The sequence below is a fragment of the Aspergillus pseudodeflectus genome, assembly GCF_044049435.1.
Source record: "Aspergillus pseudodeflectus strain CBS 756.74 chromosome Unknown BJX68scaffold_2, whole genome shotgun sequence".
Classification (NCBI taxonomy): Eukaryota; Fungi; Ascomycota; class Eurotiomycetes; order Eurotiales; family Aspergillaceae; genus Aspergillus; species Aspergillus pseudodeflectus.
The window spans coordinates 1,654,192-1,666,159 of NW_027263778.1; the positions used below are offsets into that span (position 1 = coordinate 1,654,192).

Sequence of the window (11,968 nt, forward strand, 5' to 3'; positions counted from 1 at the left end):
ATACCCGTGCTGTACTACCTGTGAGCGAGTCACTGTTCGCATATCGCAGCAAACGTCAAGTGACTGGGTCTCTCGGTCAGCAACCCGTACTCCATATCGCCCTCTTACACCGAGTCTGGACTCTGAGCGGCTGTTCTACCTTTTGTTCGAGACTCAAACAAATCACCTTCCCGTTTTGATGTGAAAGAAGTCTCAAACTAACCGAGCATAGTCATCGTTATATACAGAGACATCCCTTCACTCAATTAAGTATTATGAGAGCACAAGCACGTCTAGTCATGCAAAACTCTGCAACCTTCCAACATCACATATCAAAAAAAAGAATACAACAAGAATGACTGACGAAGGTGCCTCGAACAGAAAAAAAAACATTTTCTATCATGCAAAGGACAAGAAGCTCGTGAGGTTGCTACATTGACGAACAGACAGAATCAAGACAACTGAAGGAAACCCAAACGCCTATTATAAACACATGCGCTTGAACTCAACATCTCGAGAGATGCAAACCACTCGATTCCAAGAACTTACACAAGCTCCCGCACGCATCCTTCAGCGTCTTTTCAGTCTTCCAACGAAGCTCTTGTTCCGACCTGGTGGCGATGGCAACGCAGGAACCGACATCTCCCTGACGCCGAGGGGCAGCCTTTGTTGGGATTCGCTTGGAAGAAACACTCTCCATGGTATCGACGACTTCCATCACCGAGTGCCCTCTACCGGTGCCCAAGTTGAATGCGCGGAAATTTTCAACCAGTTTGCCCTCCAAAGCAACGTCAAAGGCTGCAACATGTCCCCGGGCCAAGTCGGTAACATGGATGAAGTCACGGACGGCAGTGCCGTCCTCCGTATCCCAGTCAGTGCCGAACATTTGCAGTTCCTTGTATTCCCCTGTCATGACTTTTACCACGACCGGCAATAGATTTGTTGGGGTCTGCCTGGGATCTTCACCAAGCAAGCCCGACTCATCGCAGCCGATTGGATTGAAGTACCGGAGCGCGACAATCGTCCACTCTGGATCAGAAGCTGCTAGATCCGCGAGTATCGCTTCGCACATCCATTTTGTGCGCCCATACGGGTTCGTGATTCCGGTGCACCCAGCCTTGACCGTCATGCCAAACCCGTCGGCGTTCTGGAAGTTTTCGTCCTTGTGCGCGCAAAGTTCTTCTTTGAGCGGCAGACCAGATGTTGCCAGCGTCCCGTAAACGGTAGCCGACGAAGAGAAGATGAACGTTTTGATACCATACTCGCCCAAAGTCAATGCAAAGTCGATGAGACCGCTTACGTTGTTGGAATAGTATTTGAGCGGGCTCCTGATACTCTCCTCGACAGCCTTGTAAGCGGCAAAGTGGATGACGCCAGCAATCTTGGATTTGGGGGTACCCCATCTGGACTGGAGCTGATACTGATCGAGCAGTTCCCTAAGGGCGGCGGTATCCCGATAGTCGTGAGTGTCCAAATGCAGGGCTGGCATCTGCGTTCCATGTTTTTCATGGTGGTTTTGCGCCAAAAGTTTGATGCGGTCAAAAACGCTTTGGAAAGAATTGCTGAGGTTGTCGATCACAATCACGTTATAGCTGGCCTTGAGCAGTTCTAATGTCGTGTGACTTCCAATGAACCCGAGGCCCCCAGTGACCAGGATGTACTGTCGGAGGGGGAAGTTACGCAGTAACTCGTCTAGGTTGCCGTCAAACAAGACGGACGACTGCGTTGCTGGCGTATCCACGCATATCGGAGAGCAGGGCTCCGCAGGAGAACTTGCGTCTGACTGTCGAGGACTTTCCATTGTCGACTCTGAAAACAGCGAGGCACAGATATTGATAAAGACCAAGATGTGGCACAAGCAAGAGCGGTTGACCAAATGCAACGACCGGTTTCGAAAGAATAACGAGTTGGTTTCTCCCGTCAAACTTCAATGAGGGTGAGTGACTCGAGGACCGACCACCCAAGAGAAAGGAGAGTTCGCAAAATTTTTATACTTTGTCAAAGCGAGCCCTGCACTTTTCTCTGGGCCTTCTTCGATGTAACCGCTGCGGTTTCGAGTCAAGTCAGGCGAAGATATCGTGAGTCGTGACTCGCCTATTTACAACAACACATAAACCAACCGAACGAATGCAAGCAGGGTCAGAGGTGGCAGCAGCGGAAACAGAAGGAAAGAGGAAAAAAAGATTATTCAAAAAATCGAAGAAAAAGGAAACAAGAGGTTCAGAATAAATTAGCACCGTCAGCTTCTTTTCCTGCAATGAGACGCGACCGAGCACGCTGGGGAGAGCTGGACACTGAATTTAGCCCCCGGTTGGCTAGTATCAGACGACTCTAGGCGCTCTCCACAGGACTGCAGTACGCACCTTGGGTACTTTAAGTCAGGGAGGAAGGGAATAGTCGCTTCGGCGGACGGCTACAATCACTAAAACCAAGTCTGGTGCATGGACTAAACCCCGATCCACTCTATTTTGGGCGCGCGCGGTTGACGAAAGCAGGTCTGGCTCCCTACAGATCACCTCATCTCTAAGTTTGAAGGACCAGGGCTACTTATTGCTAGGCTTTCCGGACCAGTGTCTGACATCGTCGCCATCGCCAACAAAGCCCACTTTTTTCTGGCGCCTTGCCCTTTGTCGCATTATTCTGATGCGCTACTCTTTTAGCTTTGCACTTCTTCCACCGCTATGGGACCTGGGAAACACGTGAGGGAGAGGCGCTGCCTTCGCAGCCGACGGTCTCGCGTTGCTGCTGCCGCTCTTGCCTTTGTCGCTATCCTCGCAGTCGTCCTCCCACCCGCCCTGTTGCTCACCTTGCGCAAAGATAATATTAGTATGGGACCGAAAGCAAAGGTCTTTGTTCCTCTTTATGTGTACCCCGCTCCTGGTGCGTGGGATCCGCTGGTCAATGTGTAAGTGTCTAGCTTTTTTTGTGGCCTAAATTTATTTTATTTTGCGCCTCTTCTGTCAATCTGCCATACCACCCCCCTGTCATTCGGACAGGACAATCTGGAACCCTGCGAACGCCATCAGCCGCCTGCAATGGCATCGGCGTGGGACGGGAAGCGCCTCTGATTTACTGAGAGCTGCAGCTAAACGCCCTAGGATCTCTGCCCACCCCGATGTCAACTTTACTGTTGTCGTGAACCCTGGTAGCGGTCCGGGCCCGAACGTCCTGCCAGACGGCAATTACACTAGGGAGGTTCCCAGATTAGCCGCTCATGACAATGTCCGGCTGCTGGGCTACGTCCCTACGACGTACGCTAAGCGCAACATGTCGCTGGTGCGCAGAGACATCGAGACTTACGCCGCATGGCCAACCGTCAGCGCCAATCCCAACCTTGCGGTTCGGGGAATATTTTTCGATGAAACGCCGCAACAGTACAACGCTGAAGATCTGGCGTGCCTGAAGGAACTGGCTTCGATCGTGCGAAGCGCCCCTGGTCTGGGGCCCGACAATTTCGTAAGTGTTGCCGCTGCTGTGTGACGCTCTCCACGCGGAGATCGCCTCTGCCGGGTCATATCCATCTTTCGTTTCCTACAACTATATCCGGCGCTCTTGGCATGTTCACTTGTTGAAAATTCTCCCCGTTCTAGCCCTTCAATCTGGATCGAGCCTTTTTTTTCAGCTTTGCTCGGCGTCTCGATCAACCCCCTGTCTGGAAACGTCGAGGTGGCCGAACAATTGCCGGACTATTGGGTAGGATGAATGCTAATTCTTGCCAATTCTAGGTTTTTCACAACCCCGGAGTCGTCCCCGACTCTCGCTACCTGTCGACCGCTGACTCGACTGTGGTCTTTGAGGCAACATATGACACCTTCCTGGAGCGAGATGGAGCGAAGATGTTCGAGCAGATTCCAGACAGCGACCGCCGCCAACTCTGCGCCGTGATCCACTCGGTTCCAGACAATGTGGAAGGGTCACAGCTCCGTGGCTTCGTCAGGCAGGTCCGACGAGTTGCAGACGAGGTGTTTATTACGCACCTGAGTACCGACTACTATGCCAACTTTGGCGACCAGTGGGCTGAGTTTGTGAGTTTGATGGCCCAATAGTGCAATCCTTGTGGCAGCAACTACCGTGTGCCCTGAGATACCGGTACCTAGGCAGAGGAGATAGAGGTTAGAATATGATTCAGATTCCTGCGATGAGGCGGTGCCTAATGCTTGATGGTAGCCTTGATCTGCCGTATCTGAAACCTTGTCTCTTCCAAGAGAATTCCCAGAATCTTCCAAGTTCCCAGTCTCTGATTTCTTTTTTTCTGTGGCAGTCTTGCTTTTGTTATTGGGGTGGGGTATGATATTGATGGCGCCAAGACTGGGTATCGTCAAATTATGGGCGCGTAATTTTCATTACGGCCGTCCTTCCTCGCTCCTTGGCTCGTCGGGAGGAGTTGTGCAACACGCAATCGGACTCAATAAAACCAAACCTCGCCAGTAGTCGCACGATGAGCCTCGACTGGGACAAGTGTAACCAGCACAATTCAACACATCCCGCGGCGTGCCGGACGATTGGCGGAGCCAGAATCTGGGCCAGGTCAGCGCAAAAATGCAATCGGCGGGGTTTTCTAAAACCTGCACAATAGACGGCGAACAGATGTCCGGTCCACACTGCAGGAGAGTCTGGACAGTCTGAAGGGTGGGAGACTGGGTTGATCGGCTGGATCTAGGGAGTCGTCCCTGCGAGCGCTGCGTTTATCCTCACCTATCACCACCCCTGCAAAATAATGGCATCATGCAATCCAAACCGTACACGGCTTCTTCGTCCGAGCCCGATCTGGCCAGCGTGCCATGGCATGCCGGGTTCCTGGTAAGACATACATACATATGGGCGATATTTATAGTTGTGTATGCATTATTAGTTCATAATGACGAAGGTGACGAACACTTGTCTCATCTGTTTGTTGTCGCTCTTTCGTCGTATCATGCTACTCCGTATGGGTGGCATCCTACGGAGATATACAGGACATTGCTCGGAGTCGGAGATTTCAAAACTGCGCCTGTACAACACAGCCGGAGCTTTGGTGGGTATAATTCTCCTATCTGCCTTGCCTTGCCTTGCACAGCGCAGATTCCGATCTATTTTCTTTGTCATTTTCCCCGAGGGATCTGTGGCTACCCGGAGACGCCTGGACTAGTTGCTCAACGTATCGATTTCAGCCCAACCAGACATGTATGCACCCAGGTTCTCATCGACCAGGTCAAAATTGCCTCTTCCCGTCCACGGGAATGTATGAAAGGAGAGCAAACGCTCGCCGTCACAAATTGACTCACTGGGCCGAGCAGCTAGGTGCCAGACGCAGACTATCCTGAGAATGGTAACAGTGTACCTTGGCGAGAGCGACGGAAGCGAGGGAAAACAATGAGTCGAGACAAGGAGAGGACAAGTCCGACAAGGACTCAAGGAGTCGGTGTGGCGGGGTGGTTCGAAGCGAAGCACGCAAGGACAGGAACCGCTCCAAAAGCAAGCACAGAAGCAAAGCAAAGCAACGCCTCAGCCACTTCGCCCAAAGTGATACGTATCCTCAAACTCTTGGGAGCATCTTGGATTCTTGGCGGGGCCGCATCTTGTTACCCCACCGGCGAATTCTGTCTGAGGTGTGACTTGTCCGCGACCGAAAATCGAGGCCAGGCACTGTTGTTCTGTCCTGCCAAGATACTGGCTGACAAAATTAGATCAGTCGTCTCTCGTCGATTTTTCTTTGTTAGCGCTCGTCGGAGCTTTGATTCATTCATTGACTGATTAGCAATCGGTGAGCAATCGTCAATCGCAACATCTACTGCAGAAATGGGACCAGGGCCGAAATTAAGGATGGGCGATTGGCGCTCCCCCCGCGTTTTATTTCCCGTTTTCCCTGAAGGATGAAGAGGATCTCCCTCACTTTGGTTCCTGTGGAAGTTTGGGAGCAGTTCGTACCTCGGTCCGGAGATCTGGAGTTGAATTCCGAGGGCTTCTGCCCTGAACATCTGTCGAGGACATCAAAAGACAAAAGGCTTTCGCAGTTCGTGAACTCAGTCTCGACTCGATTTTGGCCTCGATGATCTATCATTTACAATTCCACACCGGCCACGAACTAGTGAGAATCTAGGCCCCTCTATAATCTATTCTTCTTCAGACGGAGAAAGTTGATGCTCGCTAATGCTCCAGCTAAAATAATGCTAACTTAGTGCTCGGTAGTCGGTATCCTCCGGCCCATCCCTAAGGTCAGAAGTCTAACCGAGCCAGCGAGCTATGACCTACCTAGTGACGGAGACGGAGGAGCCTGTGGGCCTGTCTAGGCTCGTCTTCGATCCTCCACCCGTCCGATCGATGTTTAGCGCCTTGCCTAAATTTTTCTCCTCTTCCTCTTTCTTGAAATCTTCGGAACTTTTGTGCCCACCGGGCGGTCTCATGTTCGTTAGGTGATACACGCTTAGAACTAAAGGAGAAACTTGAACCTTCTGGATAGAACATTGAAGACGAAATCAAGGAGTGAAACACGGCAAACGTCCCCGCTTGATCCTGATCTTCGTCTCTGATGCGCGATGTGCGACATTAACTCTATTTGAGATCTCCTGTTCGGTGTCTCAGTGTGAGACTGAGGCTGGCTTCGGGGAGATGGGTGGAGATGGATGGAGACGAGGCGGCGGAATGGAATGTGTGAGAAGACGACTAGGGTTTATGCTAGGACAGAGCTGTGATATGTCTATTTACTGGGAGCTATCCATTATGGACGAGGTGCTGATTGAGTTGGTTTAGTGTACCAGTTTTGTCTGGTGGGTATTGATTCGTAATGCGTGTTTGACAATGTCTTGAACTGCCGTATCCTCAATACGAAAAAGTACCTCGATACCGAGCCGTACACCCGCCAGATGTACCAGTACGAACCACAATACAGACACTGACAAAAAGCCCTCCGAGTCATTATCATCGCCAGATCAACACGGCCCTGAAATCGAACAATGGAAACGACAAAACCCTCTCCATCACCCCAGGCTTTGCCATCGCAAAGCCAACTCGTATCCGGACTCCTCCTTCCCTCTAGAAACCGTTCAAGCGAAGCGAACTGCCTCACCAGCACCAACAAACCACTCCCAGGAGTCACCGCCCGCCAGCGAACGCCCGAGTCATGTCCCTCGCCACAGCGCCTGCAGTGGTGCGATGATGGCGCGGTGCCTGGGCCTGTGCCCCTCATTGCCCCTGTGGCCCGTCGGGTGGCTAAGGGGAGCGACGAGGAGAACGGCGGGCGACGGGAACGGGCGGCTAGTCGAGCCGGCCGGGTGAATTCAGAGTTGTGGTTGTGGTTGTGGTTGTGGTGCGGTGTGGACGTGTTCGTGCGGGGGATTTGGGCGCGCGGTTACGGTATATGTAGGCGATACGCGGGGAGGAGGCCAAGCGGCCCAGCTGCCCAAGCTATACATCTAGTTCTTCCGCCATATTTCGGAGTATGGTCTCTTTGATAGAGTCGGTGGGATCTAGAACATCCTTCGGCCCGTCGACAAGTTAACTATGACTTACTGACATGTTCGTTCTTGCGACAAATGACGCCTCAGCAGACTATCTAATCTACGCTACCCAACTAACTACACGACTAACTCTGTAGGTCAAGTCGGGCGCCAGCGCTACGCTCGCTAATCCGCCCGGTACCCTTTGAGCAATGCGACGCGACAGGATTTCTCTTCTTTTCATAAAATCATCAACTGCGCTATGCGATGCGCGCTACAGCACGCTTACACCACCATGAGGCCTTTGTTTGATTAATTGAAGAGGCGAGGCACCGAATCGCATCGCCTCGCATCCTCTCTCCCATTCATGTTCACCGACCAGCCGCAATCTAAAGTAGTGTACCACGGCTACACCAACTCTTCCTTTTGGAGTTCAGTTCGCTTCCCAATCGCCTCGCCTCGCGCCGCGACAAAGAAGTACCATCCGCGGCGAAATCCGAGTCCAGCCAGTCTGGGTGAAGGAGCGAGGAGGATTTTACTATTCAAGGGGACGAGCACATGCTGGCGGGGTGATAGAGACGAGATGAGGAGGCATGTGCGATCGAGGGAAATGGCCTGGTGCGGTCGCTTTTGTACTGTAGCCATCGCAGTGTCCCAGGTGTTGCAGCTCAACCTAGCTCAGAAAGCAAAGTCTATAGATGACTCCAGTACGATCTATGCCAGTAGTACTACTACCCCGCACCAGATGAGGAGAACCAACAACTCCACTATATGCTTGCTATGTAGTATGTGGTATGCGATATGCGATGCGATAAGGTACAAGAGCCGAAATGACAGTCTCACTAACAATCCTGATACCAATTATCCAGATTCATGTTCTTGATGAGCGTCGAGAACTCGCTCGAATCGTCAAAGTTGCACGCATCCCTCCTCTCGCTCCCCGTCACAGCCACGTTATTGTTCACCTCGTCGCCCTTGGGGTACTCGATGTGGAAGACGGGTTTGCCGGCCTGCACAAACGCCGCATACACATCGCACTCGTCGTACTGCGCACACTGCTCATTGACACTCCACTGCATCTTCCCGATAACCGACGAAATCACCGCACCCGCGTTCTTGAGCCCAATCGACAGCCCACGGTCGCTGGCCTCGTCCGCAAGGAACCGCATGTAGTCAATCGTATCCTCCTCGGTCAGCCCAAGCCCGTTTTCATTGTCGTACCCATCGACATTATCAGGATCCACGCCGTCGCACCCCTTTTGTTGCGCAAGATCCAGCCGCGTAATCATGATGTCCCGAATCGCCTTTGAGCTGATATTCACCCAGCTCTCGCCCTCCCATTCATCGAGGTTGTCGCCGATGTCCTCCTTGGGAAAGTCCGAGGCGTCCTCGCGCCAGTCCTCGTAGGTGCCCGCGGAGAAGTAGCAGATGACCTTGCGGTCGAGATCATGAAGCTCTTCAATGGTGGAAACAGGGTTATCGAAGAGATCAATGTCGTAGACTGGTACATCAACCGACGTATCGTTTAGCGCGTACTTGAGCACAATCTGCCAGGGTGTTCCGACAGCCGGTTGCCAGAGGTCGCCGGTATCCGTTCCGTTGTTGTTGTTGTTGTTGTCGCCGCCTCCATTGTCATTGCCGTTGTCGTTGTTGTTATCGTCGTCCTTGAGACCGAGTCCCAGTCCAATACCGAGTCCGAGCGCGAGAGCAAGAGTGAAGAGCATGGCTGTGATGAGTGCGGCCTTCTTCTTTGTTGACCAGGCACTCCATCTCCAGCCTGAGCCGGAGCCCTTTATAGCTTCGGCGGGTGGTGCCATCTTGTCGAGATTCCGTCGGAGACACGTTGAATAGAATCAGGATTGCTGTATTTGGGGGCGAAGGATGGAAGTAAGATGATGGTGGGTGCGATCTGCGATGAAGTTGTTAGTGAAAACGGTCAAGGACGCAGATGCGATGAGATGAAGGGTTGCTCACGCGGTGGTTGCGGTGGGCTAAGATAAACGATTGAGCGACTCGGGAGAGAGTGGAAGGAAATGGTAAATGATCGGGAAGGGCGTGTTGGTCGATTAAAGATAGTTATTGGGTATATCGGAGCAGCGCATGAATCCTTTGGAGCGGTGAAATGAGCTCTGGAGTAATGAGATGAGTGTCTAAGACGGTCGATGTTTCGTTTCCGATCCTGCTTTGCGCTTTGCGACTCGTATGAGTGATGAGTTGAGATGGATGATTGCGGCGATGCTGCTGCCTCGACGTTTGTAGATCTCGATTTGATATAAACACTGAGGTTTTGCGAGGTCAAATTCCGCAGAGAAATAGAGTGTATTATGGCGTCGTGGTCGCACGTATATAAGAGACAGGCGACCAAGACAGCGAGGGCGAACACCGTTCAAAATCTCAAAAACAAGCGCAGCAAATCAATCGAATGTCGCCGCCTAATTAGCGCTGAACTATTGCATCCTTAGCAATCTTAGTATTTGGGGGCCAGTTGGAGCTGAAATGAGCCGCGACGTTCCGAGGGGGAAGATACGAACCGACAAACACATAAAGTGGAAAACAACACGAATCCAAAGTGAAGGGAAAGTGAAGAGAGGAGAAAAGTTCGCGATGGAAAAGATGGTGGAGGATCTGCTGATCCGCAGAGAGTTGGGGGTTAGAAACGGGGTTCAGCCTTCAGGCGCTTGCGCTGCACGAGCAGTATCGGTGGCACAAACACCCCCTCGACTCAGCCCAAATACAGGGTCAGGGTTGGGCCAGTGTTCCAGAACATGGTGGGCTGTGGCTGTTCGGTGCGAATTTGGTGAATCCGTGAGTGAGAGCGAGAATTGCGCGGCTAGCTTGATCGAGGTTGGCGTCCACATCGTTCTCAGTCTTTCTGAGAAGAGGGAGTGGCTGAGGGCGAGGCGGTCGATGAAAGAGCAGAATTAGGGCTCGATCGGATCGGAACGTATCCAGGTCAGCCCAGTGGGAAGTGAAAATTACTCGACTGTAAATCCTGTATAATACGAGTGTAAAATGCCCACGCTCTTTGAGTACTTCTGGCAGAAGTCAGAAGTAGAGTATAGGAGTACGTCCAGACCACGACAGACTCAACACATGGCATCGGGGTACTAGTCTTAGCAGGCTAGCTTGATAAGCCAGCAGCAGTGACTAAGTACGAACTAGCAAGGGCATCATATGCAAGACAATATAAAACGCCCATGACTCGTCACCATACCCTAGCATCTTCCGCTCTGGGCCGTCTTGGCTGCAGAATCGGACTTTGCTCACTTTCGCCGCTTGAGTCTGAAGCACAGCCAAGACTTGAGCGGAGAGTTGGAATTTTAGCCTCGATATCGCAAATATCGGTAGGGTGAGACATTTTCCGGGTTTAACCCACCGGGAGTTTTCTATTCTCAGTCTTGCTGAGATTCTCGACTTTCATGCATGCGTTGGAATGTCTTTGGGGGTTGCATTGGAATCTGCGCTGCGCTGCAGCAGCTATTGGATGTGTCTCTCTCTGCAAGCGCATGTTGCTTTTTCTGACTTTTATTGGGCTGTGTGACTTGGTTCTCTCCAGGTTTTCTCAGAGGCTGAGAGGCCATGTTCTTGACAGGTCTGGATCGGTATGCGATCAGCGCAGCATATCATGCTTACTCCGTACTGTATCATACATCCTAAACGTAGAAGTCCTTTTGCGTGCCGGCCCCCTCGTCATAATGATGCCGTGACGGAGGTACTATGGCGGCACATACTGTACTCTGCACCATGAACACGCAATACGCCCTTCGCGAGAACGCAAGGCTCGGACCCAGGACTCAATATGGTCAAGAGTTTCAGACCGTCGCACACCCCAAATGAAGGACGAAGGACGGGGGATGAACTGTCACGACTCATGAATTTGTAACTAACTACGGTTTTGGGAGTTGGGTACATACGTACATCGTGACTGCCGAAGCGCGAAGAGCGGTCACTGCCGTTGAGCAGGGCAAAAATAGCCGATGGTGGTTTTGTAGTTAGCTCCGGCTCTATAAGCATTTCTGGAAAGACTGAAGGTGAGAGTTGGTATGGATGGAATTGATTATGCTATCTACTTTACTAAGAACTAAGCAAGTAAGCATTGAACTGCGGTCTGGTCTTTATTGTTCTGGTCAGTATCAAAGTGCCTGCCGGCTTAGTACAAGATATTCTCATCTCCAAGCCAACCATCGCAGCCTCAAAATCAAACATCCAACTCAGTAATCTCCACAAAAGCAAGCAAACATGATGGTCTCCGCTCCTTAACTCCCTTATCTCCATCGTTCTCCCCCATTTCTTCCATCCATCCATTTATCCGTCATCGCCAGCAGCACATCATCACCTCCAAATCTGACTCCGTACCTGGCAAAACAAGGCGACGCCCCCCATTCGCCGATCGTCCTAATCGGCGACTACGGCTTACCAATCGGATGCGCTCGCCCGCATCACCACTCCAGGGCAACGCTGGAGTCGTCTGGGGGAGGAGTCAGATTTTAGGGTTTGGGCGCGACGTGGCTAACTTAATTGCAACATGACTCTTGGGGCTCGAATATGATGGGTAAGTCGTAGTGTCATGACAT

At 51.8% G+C, this 11,968-nt stretch overlaps 5 protein-coding genes across 5 annotated transcripts; 3 read left to right on the forward strand and 2 right to left on the reverse strand.

The window, feature by feature from the left end:
- Positions 1 to 208: 208 nt before the first annotated feature.
- On the reverse strand, positions 209 to 1,999 carry BJX68DRAFT_90366 (NAD-dependent epimerase/dehydratase family protein). The gene has a single exon (XM_071049977.1). The coding sequence runs from the start codon at positions 1,778 to 1,780 to the stop codon at positions 485 to 487; it is 1,296 nt and encodes a 431-aa protein (XP_070905352.1). The 5' UTR covers positions 1,781 to 1,999; the 3' UTR covers positions 209 to 484.
- Positions 2,000 to 2,660: 661 nt separating this feature from the next.
- BJX68DRAFT_261586 (spherulation-specific family 4 protein) lies at positions 2,661 to 4,025 on the forward strand (the record flags this gene model as incomplete). Its single annotated transcript, XM_071044177.1, has 3 exons — positions 2,661 to 2,884; positions 3,078 to 3,435; positions 3,705 to 4,025. The coding sequence occupies 3 exons, from the start codon at positions 2,661 to 2,663 to the stop codon at positions 4,023 to 4,025; spliced, it is 903 nt and encodes a 300-aa protein (XP_070905353.1).
- Positions 4,026 to 6,643: 2,618 nt separating this feature from the next.
- On the forward strand, positions 6,644 to 7,606 carry BJX68DRAFT_90486 (uncharacterized protein). Its single transcript, XM_071049979.1, has one exon. The coding sequence runs from the start codon at positions 6,912 to 6,914 to the stop codon at positions 7,407 to 7,409; it is 498 nt and encodes a 165-aa protein (XP_070905354.1). The 5' UTR covers positions 6,644 to 6,911; the 3' UTR covers positions 7,410 to 7,606.
- Positions 7,607 to 8,137: 531 nt separating this feature from the next.
- Positions 8,138 to 9,595, reverse strand: BJX68DRAFT_90426 (endo alpha-1,4 polygalactosaminidase). Its single transcript, XM_071049978.1, has 2 exons — positions 9,369 to 9,595; positions 8,138 to 9,303 (listed from the first exon to the last, which is right to left on the reverse strand). The coding sequence occupies exon 2, from the start codon at positions 9,209 to 9,211 to the stop codon at positions 8,237 to 8,239; it is 975 nt and encodes a 324-aa protein (XP_070905355.1). The 5' UTR covers positions 9,212 to 9,303; positions 9,369 to 9,595; the 3' UTR covers positions 8,138 to 8,236.
- A 1,033-nt stretch (positions 9,596 to 10,628) lies between these two features.
- Positions 10,629 to 11,435, forward strand: BJX68DRAFT_225888 (uncharacterized protein). The gene is made up of 2 exons (XM_071038432.1): positions 10,629 to 11,253; positions 11,309 to 11,435. Exon 1 carries the CDS (start codon positions 10,814 to 10,816, stop codon positions 11,099 to 11,101), a length of 288 nt encoding a protein of 95 aa, XP_070905356.1. The 5' UTR covers positions 10,629 to 10,813; the 3' UTR covers positions 11,102 to 11,253; positions 11,309 to 11,435.
- The last annotated feature ends 533 nt before the right edge of the window (positions 11,436 to 11,968 follow it).